Genomic DNA, 16796 nt, shown 5'->3' on the forward strand with positions numbered 1-16796 from the left:
ATATATATATATATATATATATATATATATATATATATATATATATATGGATGGCTGTAACGGTTATATACTGATTTAGAAATCAAACTCATTTCCATCGTTTTGTGAATGTAAAGTTTTGTTAATTTGCCGCGACACTTCACTACCGTACTCGAGGAAAACAGGTGTGTCCTAAACCAAAGACATCATTCGTGTTTAGCAGCGACCTCACCCATGCCAAAATTGTCTAGTTTGCCGACGTTTGTCTTCTATTTAATTTGCAGGGTTGATGTTTAGTTTGAATGCAGCTATTGGTTTGGTTCTTATATTTTACTTCAAGACGTGTATTAACTAAAAAGTAGAACGCAACGAGTACATTATGCACGAAACTTCTGATCAGAAATGAAATGAAAAAGTTTAACAAATGGAGTAGTTTGATATTGTACATGCACATATGTTACTGAGTCGTTGTGCAGTACTTTTTCTATGCAGTATACAACATTGGTCAAAAATGTCCCACCCCCATTTCCATGTACTTTTCTTTACAAATGATCACCTTACAGGTGTATATTGTTATAAACGGTGCTTTTTATGCTAGATACCATGTCTAACATGATTAATTTTTAAAAAAATACAAAATAGTGGTGTGAATATGCACATTTTATACCATTTAGTCACATTTATAACAGGCAACCCCTCAAATCCAATGTTTCACTGTGATCTCCACAGATGTAAAGAAGTGTCTATAAAATTGAAAAGACGCCATCAAATGTCACCAAATTTACACAATTAGCATTAGGATGTGCTTGTTAAAGGTCACGTGCCTAATAGCGTGTGCGTATACCGCGTACTGCAATTATCTCCTGTAGATGTCGCGACAAGCCTTCAACAAGGGTAATAATTCTGTTTCGTGGGATATTGCCCCATCCATCTTATAGGGCGTGGCGGAATTGCTCCAGATTATTTCGTAATTGGTTCTCCTCTGCAATGCACATTCTAATTAATGCCACAGGTGCTCAGTAGAATTCATATAAGGGCTCAAAGACGGTGGTTCCATCCTTAGAGCATTGTGTTTCTACAACAAATCACTTGCCAGACGAGAGCTGTGAGCAAGTGCGTTGTCACAATGAAGCCGGTAGCATCCCTGAAGTCACCTCTTGCAAATGGAATGAACTATCTGTTGAGAATGTTACCGTAAAATGTCCCAGTTACGTTTTGTTACAGAAGGAACAATGTACTAATACCACGGGCTTGGAATGTTCCCCAAATGCCGAGTGATCTAACACCATATTATCATGCGCACACCCTTCCAAGAGGCATTTTTCTACATGTCTACGGACCCTCCTTTGACCATCAATGAGATACAAGAAATAGTTTGATTCTGCAGCAAAACCGACTTCCTTCCATTGATGGATGGCCAGGTTCTGGTCCTTGTGGGATCACTGAACGTAGCATACTCAGCCGGTTTCTCACTCCATCTTCAAGAACTGACTTTGGGGTTAACTCCAGGCTTCATCATAACAGCACACTTGCTCACACTTCTCGCCTGGCAAGTGATTTGTTGTAGAAACACAATGTTCTAAGGATGGAACCACCCTCTTTGAGCCCTGATATTAACCTTACTAATCACCTGTGACATGAATTGGAGTGTGCAATGCAGAGGAGAACCAACCCCATAAAAACGTGGACCAACCTCCCCAAGCTGTTGAGGAAGAATGGGATAATATCCCACGAAACAGAATTATTACCCTTGTTGAAGGCTTGTCGCGACATCTACAGGAGATAATTGCAGTATGCGGTAGACACACACGCTATTTGGCACGTAATGTTTAACGAGTACACCTTAATGCTAATTGTATGTAAATTTGGTGACATTTGATGACGTGTTTTCAATTTTATAGACATTTCTTTACATCTGTAAAAATCACAGTGAAACATTGGATTTGAGGGGGTACCTTTTATAAATTTGTCTAAATGGTATAAAATGTGTATATTTTCACCACTATTTTGTATTTTTTTAACCAGTTATCATGTTAGACATGGTATCTGGAATAAAAAGCACTAGTTATAACACTTTACACCTGTGTGCAGATCATTTGTAAATAAAAGTACATGGAAATGGGAGTGGAACAACCTTTTTGACCAATGTTGTATGTGTTATTACAATTAGTTTATTCACTTGGGTCGGCAGTTGGTACCCATCAGTTCTCAATCCATAGCTGAAACGACACATTTGGAGCTATCATTTAACAGTTTTAACTGTTAAAACGTGAGCGCAAAAAGTGCCTTTCTTTTGTGATGTATACATGTATGCAAACGAAATGATTAAGTGATCGTTGTAACAGAGTAGCGTAAATCCCACATATTTTCCATAACAGGTGTTTTGTGAGGTGAAATTTGATGCTGAACACAAATCTGACAACCATTTATTTCTACAACAATTATTTACGTCGGCAAAATGACAATTTTCAAAAAGTCCACCACGAGTTTCATCAACATCAGTAAACATACGACAAAAACAGATCTAATACGTCGATTTTGTTTGAGACGTCCAGATGTTCTTTTCTATATATCTACCGCCCTTATCATACAGTATTTAGCAATGCAAGCTCGTAACTTCGAGGAGCATCTTTTTTATCTGAGAGAAGCTTATATGAATAATACTATACGGGCCTTTATAATAAGGCCATACATACTCTATGTGCCACAGTGTTAAAGAATCCTAATGCCTGTACCTAAAAACGCTACATACTGCAGCGGGAATGTCGGTAACCGTGCTCTCTTACTGAGCACAATCCTGACCACCATCGTCACGACAATCTGATGTCCAGTAGCTCCAATTATAACGGCATTTAAACACGTTTTAAAATACTGTCATTGTCAGATAGCCCATTAATCAGGCGTTTATTCATACAGAAATAAACATTTTAGTTGTTATATTTATATTCCTATTAATATAACACGATAAACTGATAGATAAAATGTTAACTTTATAGGATCGAACATGTCTAGTGTGCACTTATCTCCAACACGGCTCTCGTTAAGGGGTTAGAATTTAACACTTTGTTAGAATTAAAATTTTATAAAAGAAAATAATAAACAATTCAATTTTGAGTCTAAGATGTGATGTTAGCTAAACAATCTAAAAATTACACAACATAATACGATTGGTATAAGCGTTGAGGAAAATGTTAGCCAAAAGGTGCATTTTCTCCCTCTAATTCCTTTAATATTTTTTGTATTATATTGTAAGTAGTCTCGGCTAAATCAAAATGCGTGAAGCATAATATTATTAAATATATCTTTGTAATAACTACTCCTCAATAAAACTGAAAATTGGATGTTTTGCATCTTCATCAATTTGCAGTACGGTTTGTGAATGGTAAATCCACGGGTCCAACGACATGGCACAACATCTAAGGTTGTGTTAGACTTAGAGCTACAAAAGGCTACAATATTTCTGTTGACGTTTCTCAAATACTGAACTTCTTCGAAGAAATCGGCATTCTGCTTGTGAAGATCATTTTCAAATTTTCTTCTGAAATAGTCATACAACAAAAAATCTTTTTCACTGAATTTGTGCACCTTTTCATGTATTTCTGGGTCGGTGTTTCCTTTGATCCAGTCTTTGTAGTTTTTGTCCTTGATTTCGTGTATTTTGAGGTATATGACATCTCCAATATCCCAGCAAAATCTTCGTTTCAGCATCACCAAACCCTCGTCTATGTATTCCATTATCAAAACATGATCAAACTCCCTTTCTATATTGTTGATGAAGTTTTGCACTGAGTTTGTTGCAGCAGAATATCCCAAATAATTAATCATGACGTTGAATAACATATTAGATACTTTGGAGTTATAGAATGCAGGGGTACTGAGATATGTTTTTAACTGATTTTTTCCCCGAAGACCAAACTTTCTACTGACATTTGAGTAACCAAAAGCAGACTTGAAACGACTTACTGGTTCTCTCAGCATAACAGCATAGACTGAATCCGAAGGCATCAGTTTCTCCACTGCCTTTCGATCATATTTACTATGGTGCGCCATTATATCATACTGCGGATTTCTGTCCAGTTTATCCCTCATGATGTCATATTCCGATTGCTTCAGTTTAAGTGCGTTTGTAGAAGCAGGGAGGGCAACTTTCAAATCATTACGAAAACCATAGCGAAGAAACACGTTGGCTACTGTGGTCGAACCGGTTTTTGGTATTTTCACGAAGACGATGTGTTTTGTGGGCATACATGTCGTCTGTGGATAGTGGTTTCGATATGACCCATTTTTAGTGGTTAGACTTAATTCTGGATCAACATTTAGACCAGACCAATACACTAAGGAGTTCTTCAAGTCCCCGATTAAGCATTCTGGCTTAGACCTTGAAAGGAATTTTATACATTTAATTAGTTCGACGAAATTAAAATGAACCCTGGGTGATTTTGTTGTCAATATCAGTTCCAGAATTTTGTCCTAATATTGTTTGACCATCACTTCCAATGCGAAAGGTAATGAATTTGTTTCAAATTTTCCCATACACGATTGTGACTTTGAAGCCACCTAGAATTGCAATCCTTTCTGTACGGAGAAGTCAATGAATAAATAATGTGTTTCTTTTTAATTATTGCTAAGATAGACTTATGCAATTGACGTGGGTACTAAACGATAAACGAGGCCGATTCTATAATTATTAATATAATGACTTGAATTATTTTACGTGTAAGGCGCTTGTATTGCTCTAAAGTAAAGGTAGGCCTATATATTCAGAAAACTGTTGGTTTATTACACAAGAACTTTCATAAACGTATGAAGATTTTACAACTTACGGTTTAATGGTAGGGTCTCCTCCGTAAGAAATACGTGGATTTCCACCTCTGAGGTCTATGGAGGGTTTCCTTGTAACAGCCAGGAAATAAAATAAAATACTGCCTGTAAATATGCACACTATCATAAAGATCGCAGGCTTCCATTTCAGTCCTGACATGGTGCTTACTAACCCGCTCTGTACAGAACCAACTTGTTGACTACTGGTTTCTTTCTGGTGACTAGCAATTGCCTAATACCAGCATTAATATTACTTTGTGGTAAGTTTATACGGTTTCTCATATATATATATGAGTTGTTAAAGGGGGTCTCGGCGACATTGATACTTTTTGGGTGTCTACATCACCATTTCATGGAAATTCTTTATGTCATATCTTTAAAAAAATTCCTGAAATGTTGCCGAACTTCTAATAATTACCACAGGCTTACTTGATACGAATCTATTTAGAAAATAAAGACAGAATGATAATTTTGCGAGATCACGCTGTTCTTCCTCCAGTCCTGAAGCTGATATTGAAGCTTTCTGTCTGGATGATGGGATACTCCAGCCAGCAGGTACTTTTTAAATGTTAAAAAGTGTAATTCAAAGGTGGTGCAGGTCAGCTTTCTGTCTTACATTACAGCATATTTTCAATTTGTTTCAGCTGGCTCATGTCGCCTGACTCCCCCCCCCCCCCCCCTCCACCCTTAACAATCTGTACATACATTGTAAAGTATAAATGTAACAGCCCATTAATTTTGGTAACAATCTTTCGGGGCAGCCTTTCTGCGAAGTTGTCTTCGCGTCACTTTGCAATGACAGTATTTCTTTATGCGACTGTCCTCTGTACAGCAACAGTTGTTGTCATAGAGACTGAGTCGTATTACTGGTGTCATAACAGTATATTGGCTCTCTGTTGAGACAGAAACCATGTCCCTCGTCTCACGTACAGACGCCTCAAATATCCCGCTCCCTGGCACCGTCTTAATAACTACAATATAAGTAACAAAAAACCTGCTGTAAGAGGTTACGGCTATGTAGGTTATATCTGAAATACGTAAAATGTCACACTCTGATGTCGCATTGACGAGAACGTTATTTATTTTGGTCAATACGGCATTCGCAATGAAGCGTGCTTTCCGTGAATTAATATCCAGAAAAATTGGTTCCAGTGGTGTACATAAAGTGCAGGTGTCTTCTGGTATACCTGCTGAGGCACACGTCCTCCTGCTGGGGAGATTTCGGAACAAACTTATTCCTTTAGCTATTCCTTCTCTACGTTTCTTGCCATTGATGCTTTCGGTATAAGTTGGTATATCAGAGTGAAGAATATCGACTAACGTGGAGTGGATATCGTATGAAGTAACCAATCGCTCTGTGTTCGAGTTTACAGCTGCTGCTATGTGTGGATACTGCTGCCTGAGCCATTTGGGCAGAACCATTATCAGGAGAGGATTACTGGCTTCTAGGCGGCCAATAGGGGTGGAGCGGAGCCTGCCAAACCTTGAAGAAATAAAGCGTAAAGGGTTTATAAAGGGGCAATAAGTTATTACGAGATGTTAAAGGTTGTCTATGAGAGAGAGAGAGAGAGCTAATATACGGGGACGAACTTCATTTGAATGGTGTACGGAGAAACGGTGAAAGTTATCATCTACTATTAATGTATGTGTGACATGAGAGAGAGAGAGAATGGAGGGGAGAGTTCTTCGTACCTTGCACCATGGTCACTCATGAAAAATATTATTGTATTGTTAAAATACCCTCTTTCGTTGTGTTCTTTCAAAAAGTTTCTGTAATCAACGTCTGCTAACTGGATAGGGCTGTCAACATCATGAGTTAGTTCATTAAAAAAATAAAGTCCAAAATATGGATGACGTTGATAATTTTTAATATAATATTCCAGATACTGAAGTGCAATTCGATGTATAGGATCATTGCCCAGGCAGAAAGTCTGTGAGTCCCAATACAAGGAAGAGTTCTCCATTGCCACCCAGAAAGGATGTGTATAGAAGTCTGTCGGGGGCCGGGTAGGCTCGGGATCTATATACGTGAAGGTTGCGTATATTTTGTCCTCCAAATAAAATGTCTTATAGCCCTGTTCTGAGAAATGATTCCATATAAACGGGGAATCAATACTGGCCTCAGACTGTGGTAATCCCGTCAGAAGCGGAAAAAGGTTTGGCAGAGAATTTTCACCAACTGTATGGTACCCGGAAAAAATGATGCCGTTCATTGCTTTTCTTAAGTATTCTGTTGTTTTTGGAAGATAACGAACGGCACTAGACATCGACACTCCGTCGTTGATCACAATTAACACATTCAGCCTTGGTTGATATCCTGTTATTTCAGTGTATTTTTCGGAAATAAACTCAGCTCTTTTTACCATGTGGAGATGAAAATTCTCATAAACTTTGTATCCGGATTTGTTCATGCAGGAAACATACACAAAATCCTCCTGAAGTTTTACTCTATTTGCTGGAGGTAAATCAATCCTCTTACTTAAAACAAATGCCTCATCCTCTTTGTAAGGTTTTGTCGTTTAACATTTAAGCAAAACAAAATGGCCTAACAATTATTTGTGTTTAAATGTTTTAACCCTCTAAATCTGCATAATGCCAAATAAACACTCATGTATGCAATTTTATCTCACAAAATAATGGAGTACGTTGATGGTTAAGTTTACTGTAAAGGATCGAGATACATGTACACCTTAGTCACAAAGTAATAAATGACATGGTGAAACTAATAATAATAATAATAATAATAATAATAATAATGCAATAAATAAATTTAGATGGTGATTACTTAAAACTTAAATAAATTATAATATGATATTTGGTACATGAAAGATAACCAAAGATGCATTAAGTGTCCTAAGTTAAAAAACATTCAAAATGGCCATCAATTTTAAAAGGGTGCGGTGCCCATGTCATGAGTGAATAAATTTTCTTCAATTACATTACATTAGTCGGACAAAAAAGCAGGCTTACCCTCGCCTCTTGAATTCCCGGCTTAATCTTACTGTATGATATGTCTCACAACATAATAGCGCCGCTACCGTTATTTGGTCCACCCTTTCCAATAACTTTAAGATCCTTAAAGAAGCCTTTAAGTGGACCTTTATCTCATTCTGTGTGTGTGTGTGTGTGTGTGTGTGTGTGTGTGTGTGTGTGTGTGTGTTTGGTGATGTGCCTTTGAGTTTTTGTCCCTGAATGCTTGAATAATGAATGAAATAATTGATTTGTGTGTCAGTAAATGTATGGGCGGATGTCGATAAAATTTTCAAGATTCCATAGATCAGTAATGGATCGGATAGATAAGAGTAGATTAGATTTTGGTGGTGATCTTAAAAACACTAATTTACTAATCTGTTAGAGACAGTATGCAAAAATTATGAAAAGATTTTGATAAAAATTTCAGTTTGGATTATGGTGGAGGTCCAGATTACCCTTTTGTTGTCATGAGTTGCGAATATGATGAAATTGAGCTGCCTCGGCGAAGTTTAACGAGTGTTGTCTAGTTATATGGCAAACCATTCAACGAGAACTGAAGACTGACGATCTTGAAAAAGGGGGGAAAATATTTATTTAGTAAATGAGAGAAATGTGTCAGATGAGTGTAATAATCCAGATATTAACATTAATAGCAAAGCCAATGTTTCATATATCTCAGCTTTCATGTATGTAAATTGATTTTTATGCTACTTATGCATGTGTTCGGTCACGAACCTTTATAAAAATGTGCTAGAGCTGATAAAGATCATCATGTTTATAATCATATACGGCGCATACTGTGTTTGGCACTCTGGGATTGAAGCAGGGATAAACTTCCTGGTCTGGGAGAGAAAGATATTCTCGTTTGCTTGCTTTCAGAGCTTTGTACGGCATGTTGGGCTATAGCCTATAACCTCCCCATAGAGTCAACACCCAGATTGTATCAGGGCGAAAAGAGACTTGGCGTCTGTAATCTACGCTGAGACGCGTCAGTATAGTGGAAGTGAACGTCAGTATATAAGAAGTGAACTCTTCTTTTTATTATATTGTATTTATGATATGCATATATTTGGTCTGTTTCAATAAATTTCATATCTTCCGAAACGAGTCACATTGCCAAACATTCAGCCTTAATGCGTGTAACAAAACAGGCGCTAAGAAATGTGTTTAGGAGCTAAACGCTGTTTCTAATGTAGCTGGCACGGTATGTGACGCAAGTGACGTTACCCCGTTGTAACCGGTTGCAATACCATTTAAATAAACATTTCCTGGCGATCGGACAAACCCTGTGGGTTTGTGCGTGAAAGTCAGAGTTGAGGTTAAGACAGGTCTCCGGTTTATTTATTTTTTTTAATTGTGTACAAATGCTCCGCATAGTACAGCTCTCTGAATAATATATATATATATATATATATATATATATATATATATATATATATATATATATATATATATATATATAAGTATTAGCGCATATTGCATAATTTGTTTATGATAAAAACATTCAAATATGTCAAAAAAGTGTGTGTTACATTTTTAGTTATTACTCTACTAGTTAATATGTCCATTCTGATTTTTATGTAAGTATTCTTTAAAAATTCTTAGAATGAGTAAATGAAATGTTTATAGATTGGCCACCACTTTTAAAAAGCTTTGCCTATGATTTGCTAAAGGGGGTCTCGGCAACTTTGCCATTTTTCAAAAGTGTGTACATCACCATTTCAGGGGAATTCTTTCTATCACATTAAAAAAATCCTTGATATGTTGCCAAATTTCTCATTAATACCATAGGCATACCCGAAGCGAAATCATTAAGGAAATAAAGACAGAATGACAAGTTTGCCATATCAAATATGGAAATAATGCTGTTCTTCCTACAGTGCTGATATTTGAATCTTTCTGTCTGCATGATGGGGTACTGCAGTTTGCGTGTATTTTTTTAAATGTAAAAACGTGTAATCCACGGGTTGTACAGGCCAGCTTTGATTACAACCTTGAACTGAATACATTTCAACATTTAGGCTCTTGTCACCTGCCCACTCCTCCCCCCCCCCCACCCCCCTTAACAACCAGCATATAGTGTGAAGTATAAATGTAAGTACCCCTAAATTTTGTTAATAATATTACGGGAAGACCTTACTGCGGCTTTGCCTACGTGTCACCTTGCAATGACAGTATTTGTCATTTTGCGACTGTCCTCTGCACAGCAACAGTTCTTGTCATAGAGACTGATTCGTATTACTGGTGTGATAACAGTATATTGGCTCTCTGTGGAGTCAGAAGCCATGGCCCATGTCTCAAGTACAGACGCCTCAAATATCCCGCTCCCTGGTACCGTCTTAATAACTACAATGTAAGTAACAGAAAACCTGTTGTCAGAGGTTACGGCAATATAGGTAATATCTGAAATCAGTAAAACGTCACACTCTGATGTCGCATTGACGAGAACGTTATTTATTTTGGTCAATACGGCGTTTGCAATGGAGCGTGCTTCCTGTGAATTAATATCCAGAAAAGTTGGTTCCATTGGTGTACATAAAGTGCAGGTGTCTTCTGGTATACCTGCTGAGGCACACGTCCTGCTGGGAAGATTTTGGAACAAACTTATTCCTTTCGCAAGTCTTTCTCTACGTTTCTTGCCATTGGTACTTTTTTTTGGTAATTGGCAAATCAGAGTGAAGTATATCGACTAACGTACCGTGGATTTCGTACGGAGTAACCAATCGCTCTGCGTTCGAGTTTACAGCTTTTGCTATGTGCGGGTACTGCTGCTTGAGCCATGGTGGCAGAACCATTGTTAGCAGAGGGTTGCTGGCTTCTAGGTGACCAATAGGGGTGGAACGGAGCCCGAAAAACCTTGAAGAAACGACAGATATAAGTGAATATAAACAGACAAGACGTGAATATAAACAGACAGACTGGCCTTCGTTAAAAGTAAAAATAAGAATGCAGAGAGTGTATAAGAGTGTGAGAGTATGAGAGTGTGACATACAGAGAGAGAGGACTCTTCGTAATGAACAAAAAGAAGTTACTTTGTATCTATTAGCTTTTAATGACAAAGAAAGAGAGAGTTTTGCGCGAAAGAAGGGGGTAAGAAGGTAAGAAGTTAAAAGTTATGCGCGCTGAGTGTGTGTGTGTGTGTGTGTGTGTGTGTGTGTGTGAGAGAGAGAGAGAGAGAGAGGATGAAGATGTAGCTCTATATATACGTACCGTGAACGGTAATCGCTCATAAATAACATTATCGTATTGTTAAAATGTCCTCTTTCATTGTGCTCTTTCAGGAAGTCTCTGTAATCAGCGTCTGCTAACTGGATAGCACTTCCATAATCGTGGCTTAATTCATTTAAAAAATAAAGACGAAAATACGATTGACGTTGGTAATTTTCAACGTAATATCCCAGATACTGAAGTGCAATTCGATGTATAGGATCATTGCCCAGGCAGAAAGTCTGTGAGTCCCAATACAAGGACGAATTTTCCATTGCCACCCAGAATGGATGTGTGTAGTAGTCTGCTGGCGGCCGGGTAGCCTCAGGATCTACATACGTGAAGGTGGCCCATACTTTGTCCTCCAAGTAAAACGTTTTATAGCCTTTCTCCGAGAAGTGTTTCCATACAAACGGGGCATCAATACTGGCCTCAGTATGGGGCAATCCCGTCAGAAGCGGGAACAAATTCGGTAGAGAATTCTCACCAACTGCATGGCATCCTGGAAATATGGTACCGTTCATTGCTTTTCTTAAGTATTCTGTTGTTTTTGGAAGATAACGAACGGCACCAGACATCGACACTCCGTCGTTGATCACAATTAACACATTCAACCTTGGTTGATTTCCTGTTATTTCAGAGTATTTTTTGGAAATAAGCTCTTCTCTTTTTACCATGTGGAGATGGAAATTCTCATAAACTTTGTATCCAGTTTCGTTAATGCAGAAAACATACACAAAATCGTCCTGAAGTTTTACTCTATTTGCTGGAGATAAATCAATCCTTTTACTAAAAACAAATGCCTCATCCTCTTTGTAAGGTTTTGTCGGGTGTCGTATGTATTGATAATAACAGTGTATGTTATCGGTTACCCTTGAATAGTTTTTGATGATAAGCGTCAAGTATCCGTCTCCGTCAACTTTACTTTCAGCCACCGATGCCTGTCTTCTACATTTGAGCGGCGGGGAATGGGGAATATATGGCAGAGCGGAGGGATGGAACGGATCCAGTTTCTTCAATGTCGTGTTCTTGCATGAAATTGACCGCGTATCTTGTATATGGATTTTCGACTTTATGTCTCCTTTTCTCGCCGTGAAATGCTGTGTAAAGTGGGATTGCCCATGTAAGTAACCGCTGTCCATGTAACGAAGCCATGTCACAGCTGACAACAGTTAATATAGTCCCAGAACACATATAGCAGAGGCGACCACCGTCAACGTTATCGAGCCAAATTTCATCTGAAATACGGAAAAAAACTTTTTACCATAAATAAAAATGGTCTTTGAGAAAAATCCCAAGCGATATGATGTCAGCCTAGTTTGAACTACGGTAAAGAACCTAAAATTATTGTAGGTTACACATATGAGATGGTTGTATTACCAGAGCAGCGCTGGCGGTGCATATGGTTTCAGTCTCGACCCGTCTCGTCCGCCGTATCCGCCGGCTTTGCAGTATCCACCGCCATATCGCCTGCACCGCTTCTCCCCCTAAACTACAAGAGCCCCTGTATCAACCTCTTGTATGTAGGCCACATATAATCTCAACTCGATCCATGTGAAATTTGGGCTTTGTCGGTGCTTGGGTCAAGGTGTGGCGCTCGTCAGAATGCACCCTTGTCCAAAATTTGCAAAATTAAATGCTGAATATCTCCCAAACCGAAGGAATTATGGAACGAGTTACTACAGCTATCTGTCCGAAATTCATGTGTGGAGATTTCAAATATGCCCTTGCATTTAACCTTTGACCTTTATTTCAGGGTCAAAAGGGCCAAAAGTTTCTAAAAATAGGATTTTTTGCCGACGTTCAGAAACTACACACACCTATCCCATAATATTACTGACAGGTGTTACACTTGGGATCATCTTTCACCTTCGTGAGTCTGGGATCAGTCGGTGCATAATCACTGGAGAAGCAGCCATATATCCCCAAAACTGGCAAAGATGTGCCCATAGTTATTATTGATCTTCAATAAGAAGTCATATACTGGCAATCTAACTGAGACCTTAATTGAAATTGACCTTTGACCTACTTTTCGCCATGAACTGAACTGCAAATTTTCCGTCCCTTACATATCCGAAACTGGCGGAAATTTACCCTTAGTTACTACTGTACTTGTATAGGAACTCGTATATTAACAGTTTCCTTTGACCGTGAATTTGACCTTTGACAGACTTTTCACCATAAACCACACTTCCCAAATTGTCTATCTCTTATACTAACTATTGAACTTAAATGGGAAAACCTATAATCTTACTGCAAGCTTGGATATGAACTTTCACTTTTCCCCGCGCTTTTATAATAAACTGTAATTTCATACAAAAAATGAGAACTCTTGTTCACTGTATTTTGTAAAGCCTGCCAAGCACAGCACTGGAGTTGGTCTTTCTCTCTTTCTATTTTTCCTGAGTCTCCGAAATTTAAATTCTTACCCCTTGCGTTTCCCTGGCAAAAGCTCTGCCACTCACATCCACCGCCAGTTCAGTGGTAAAAAACACATTCTGACGGCTGAGGGAGGGGGACCACGGACTATTATAATTTTTACGTGGACATAACTCTACCGTTTCACCTAGCGTGCATCTCTCCGCTTTGTGTGGTTATTGAGTAAAACGTGGTTACAGATGTCATGTAGTTTAATGCAAGTGGGGCTCCAAGATGAGATTAGGGCAACAAAAATGGAATTAATTCAATTCAGTCGCCTACCACCACTACATATGTGCGGTTATATGAAATGTATGTTATGGGATATGTAAGCCAGAAATTGACAGAAATCTGTAGACATTGACTATTAGTACAGTTCATGCATCATGCATCCGAAATGTAGGCATACCATACGTTTTGTACCATCAAAGAAGCCTCTGCGTGTCTTTCAGAAGGCCCCCAAACATGCAAAAACATGTCGATTTTGCAATATATTGGGTCTCATATATGCAAAATTGTCACGATCCACGTCGCGTTTGTCTTTTACTGCGGTGTTTAGAGCCCAAATTGACTATGTTATAAAACACCATATCTACATGGCCATGTCTATTTTGTCACTTACTTCTTCGTCATGGCTTCCTAAGCTCGACTATAAGATCAAAAGACACAAGATCTCACAAACACGTTTAAATGTAAGTCCAAATGTGCATGTTTCACGTTTTGGGGCGTCTCGATAGTCCGAAGGTTCACTGGTCCGAAGGTTCATGGGTCCGAAAAATGGTAACATTTTCTTCAGCTTTATAATACAAATTGATTTCTTACTAGATATTCACAGATCTGTGTCTGGTTCATGCCTTGTTTCACTACTACGCGTTAGAGAAGAGTAAGCCTGCATTATTAATTTGGGGCCCTGGTAAAGGGTACTGAGCCCCTTAGATGCGTGATAGGCCCGGTGTAGGCCTAGTAGGAACGGTAATGAAATTGGTAACGAAACTGAAGGTCCTTGTGACAGAAAGTCCGTCCTCCATATGGTTATAATGGTTAGGGTTATCCTGACCTAAGACCCAAGCTGCCCCCTATTATAAACAGACTATCTCGAGAAAAGGGCCTTTGTTTTTACAACTTCAAATGTACTACAACAATTAATCAGCCACATCATATAATTGGGTATAGTCAGAGCACAAGTCAATATAAATGTTGACAAACAAACCTTTGTTTTTATTCAGTATAGGGCCCAAAGCGACCAACTAGCATGTCAGCAAAGGTTGTCAGCAGTCAAATAAATAATGAGGTGCAGTAGCTTTATGCAGCACGGTATTGATCTACTCTAGTATTTATACATGTGCTTATATTTATACCTTACTCACGGTAATTACAGGAGGTCATTCCCAATGAAACTATCGGTCTACGTAGATCGATCCAACTCCGCATTCCATCTATTGTGATTGGTTGTCGTTGATGACCGGATGAAAAATTCAACCTTATTTCCTTTGTTTTGCTGGAGTTTATAGCCTTGGTTCGCCTGTTACCAGGTGGAGAATGCTGTTAGTGCAGTCTATGATTGGCCAGGAGAGGCAGTGTTGCCAACACTGATAAGTGTCATCAAAGTGCATTTTAACCAAAGGTTTCTATGCGTGTTTTGAAGTCGATGGCTATGACCTCGAAAAGTAGGCCTACTGTATGGTTGACCTAGCTTTGTCCTTGTGATATGTCAACAAGGTCGGCCATTCAGAATCAGTCTTCTAGATTTGTACACAACGCTTCCTCTCCATAGGGCAGTCAGTGACATTTGTATCAGTATGACACTGCCGCCATAGCACATTTTATTTCCAGCTTATGAACATAAAGAATTAGGTAGGGCAAGGATACATCCAGCACATCCAGCACAAACGTTAGACCATGTAGAGTTACTCACTAACCACAGGGGTGCCAGTAGTCTGTATAATGTGATTTTGTATAGTATTTTAGTGGGGGCGTTGTAGAGAAGGGTAGAGTTAAGGTACAGCTAGCACAGTTGTTTCTTGTGTGAGACCATGAAGAGAATAGAAGGGTAGAGTAAAGGCACGTGCAGCTAGCACAGTTGTTTCTTGTGCTAGAACATGAAAAGAATATCAGGGTAGAGTAAAGGCACGTACAGCTAGCACAGTTGTTTCTTGTGCTAGAACATGAAGAGAAGGGAAGAGCAAAAGTACAGCTAGCACAATTGTTTACTGTGGACTTGAACAAATTTATCGTTGCCATGGGCTAAATTAGTTTATAATCCAACGTGCGCTTTACTTTCCCCACCATCAATTATCATGTGTTTTCGCACCATCAAAATCGCATCTAGAATATGACAACTCCCGCTTACGCCATACCAAAATCACATAATCATCAAAACAAGCGTATTATTCTTTAGTCGATATGTGCAGATTCTAAAAAAAGCTGATTTGCTCACGACTTTTTCCATACAGTACATTTTAAGCGCGCCAGGAAGAAACTAAGTGTGCATGCGTAAAAGGGGTCACTCACACCCTATCGTGTTGCCCGACTTAAAATCAATTAATTGGGAATTAATTTATCTTAGGAAAAGCGGCATAATATGGGGGAGGGTAAAGGACATTTACTATCTATGTGAGTGATGCCAGTAATATATATATTTGTTTAGTCGCATACTGGCAACATAATTACCAATTAGAGAATGGTAATACACCAATTGTATTGCTGTTATTGTATTCTTATGTACAAAGTCATGATCATCTATATATACCTGTACAGAAATTAATTAAATTGAGTTCAATTAAAAGCGTTTAAGTAACTTAACCGTGAGAATATGCGAAGAACATGGACAGCGTTTCAAAGTTAATAGACTTTGCAGCTTCTAAATGCAAATGGTTCGGCTAATTGCTCTCCAGAAACCTTAGTGCCAAGGTTTCTTCAACCGCTCGACATAATGTTAAGTTTTTGTGTCGAAATAATAGACATAATATTTGGAAAGAACATCAGTGTCTTCAACCTTTATAGCCCGGGAGACGTAACATTAAACGGCACATTAAACAATAGATGATATCAAAACGAAATTGTCAGTCTGAAGTATCGGCTGTTTTCCAGACAGCGGTCACATAAAACACATTTTTGCCCGATATGTTCGTTGTTATGGCATACCAACTTCATTACAAAATTTTAGAACTATTAAAACTCTGTATGTCATTTTTAGGCGTTCTTTTACACCTTCAATAAATTCCTCATTTGGCAACTGATTGTGGGAAGGGGGAGGGAAGGGTAGTGGGGAGCTGATTATGATGGTGCGTAACAAGATCACCAAGGACAACTCTTATCATCTCTTTATGATAATCCTTTCCATTGAAATTGTAAGAATGTATATTAGTGCGACCAACTCATCCCATTAATAACCCGCT

General features: G+C 38.5%; 3 protein-coding genes across 4 annotated transcripts; all 3 read right to left on the reverse strand.

Annotated features, from left to right (window-relative positions):
* Positions 1-2389: 2389 nt before the first annotated feature.
* LOC147761490 (galactose-3-O-sulfotransferase 2-like) lies at positions 2390-4960 on the reverse strand. Its single transcript, XM_087014183.1, has 2 exons — positions 4803-4960; positions 2390-4357 (listed from the first exon to the last, which is right to left on the reverse strand). Exons 1-2 carry the CDS (start codon positions 4958-4960, stop codon positions 3247-3249), a joined length of 1269 nt encoding a protein of 422 aa, XP_086870309.1. The 3' UTR covers positions 2390-3246.
* Positions 4961-5523: 563 nt separating this feature from the next.
* On the reverse strand, positions 5524-7312 carry LOC106163384 (uncharacterized). Its single transcript, XM_087014182.1, has 2 exons — positions 6493-7312; positions 5524-6283 (listed from the first exon to the last, which is right to left on the reverse strand). The coding sequence occupies exons 1-2, from the start codon at positions 7209-7211 to the stop codon at positions 5533-5535; spliced, it is 1470 nt and encodes a 489-aa protein (XP_086870308.1). The 5' UTR covers positions 7212-7312; the 3' UTR covers positions 5524-5532.
* Positions 7313-9838: 2526 nt separating this feature from the next.
* On the reverse strand, positions 9839-15220 carry LOC106163367 (uncharacterized). 2 transcript variants are annotated; one of them, XM_087012372.1, is made up of 3 exons: positions 14766-15220; positions 10984-12218; positions 9839-10629 (listed from the first exon to the last, which is right to left on the reverse strand). In XM_087012372.1, exons 2-3 carry the CDS (start codon positions 12120-12122, stop codon positions 10401-10403), a joined length of 1368 nt encoding a protein of 455 aa, XP_086868498.1. In that variant the 5' UTR covers positions 12123-12218; positions 14766-15220; the 3' UTR covers positions 9839-10400. The 2 variants fall into 2 exon arrangements, with proteins under 2 accessions (XP_086868498.1, XP_086868499.1); XM_087012373.1 differs by having other exon boundaries at positions 14757-15220.
* Between the last annotated feature and the right edge of the window lie 1576 nt (positions 15221-16796).

Source organism: Lingula anatina, chromosome 5, assembly GCF_051362555.1.
Source record: "Lingula anatina isolate TDL-2025a chromosome 5, LinAna3.0, whole genome shotgun sequence".
NCBI lineage: Eukaryota > Metazoa > Brachiopoda > Lingulata > Lingulida > Lingulidae > Lingula > Lingula anatina.

Bases quoted from the DNA above. Each gene is read 5' to 3' on its own strand.
- LOC147761490 (XM_087014183.1), bottom strand. From the start codon at position 4,960: ATGTCAGGACTGAAATGGAAGCCTGCGATCTTTATGATAGTGTGCATA. The intron at 4,358-4,802 runs GTAAGTTGTAAA...ATTCCTTTCAAG, and splicing joins GGAGACCCTACCATTAAACC to GTCTAAGCCAGAATGCTTAA.
- LOC106163384 (XM_087014182.1), bottom strand. From the start codon at position 7,211: ATGAACAAATCCGGATACAAAGTTTATGAGAATTTTCATCTCCACATG. The intron at 6,284-6,492 runs GTACGAAGAACT...TATTTCTTCAAG, and splicing joins ATGAGTGACCATGGTGCAAG to GTTTGGCAGGCTCCGCTCCA.
- LOC106163367 (XM_087012372.1), bottom strand. From the start codon at position 12,122: ATGGACAGCGGTTACTTACATGGGCAATCCCACTTTACACAGCATTTC. The intron at 10,630-10,983 runs GTACGTATATAT...CGTTTCTTCAAG, and splicing joins ATGAGCGATTACCGTTCACG to GTTTTTCGGGCTCCGTTCCA.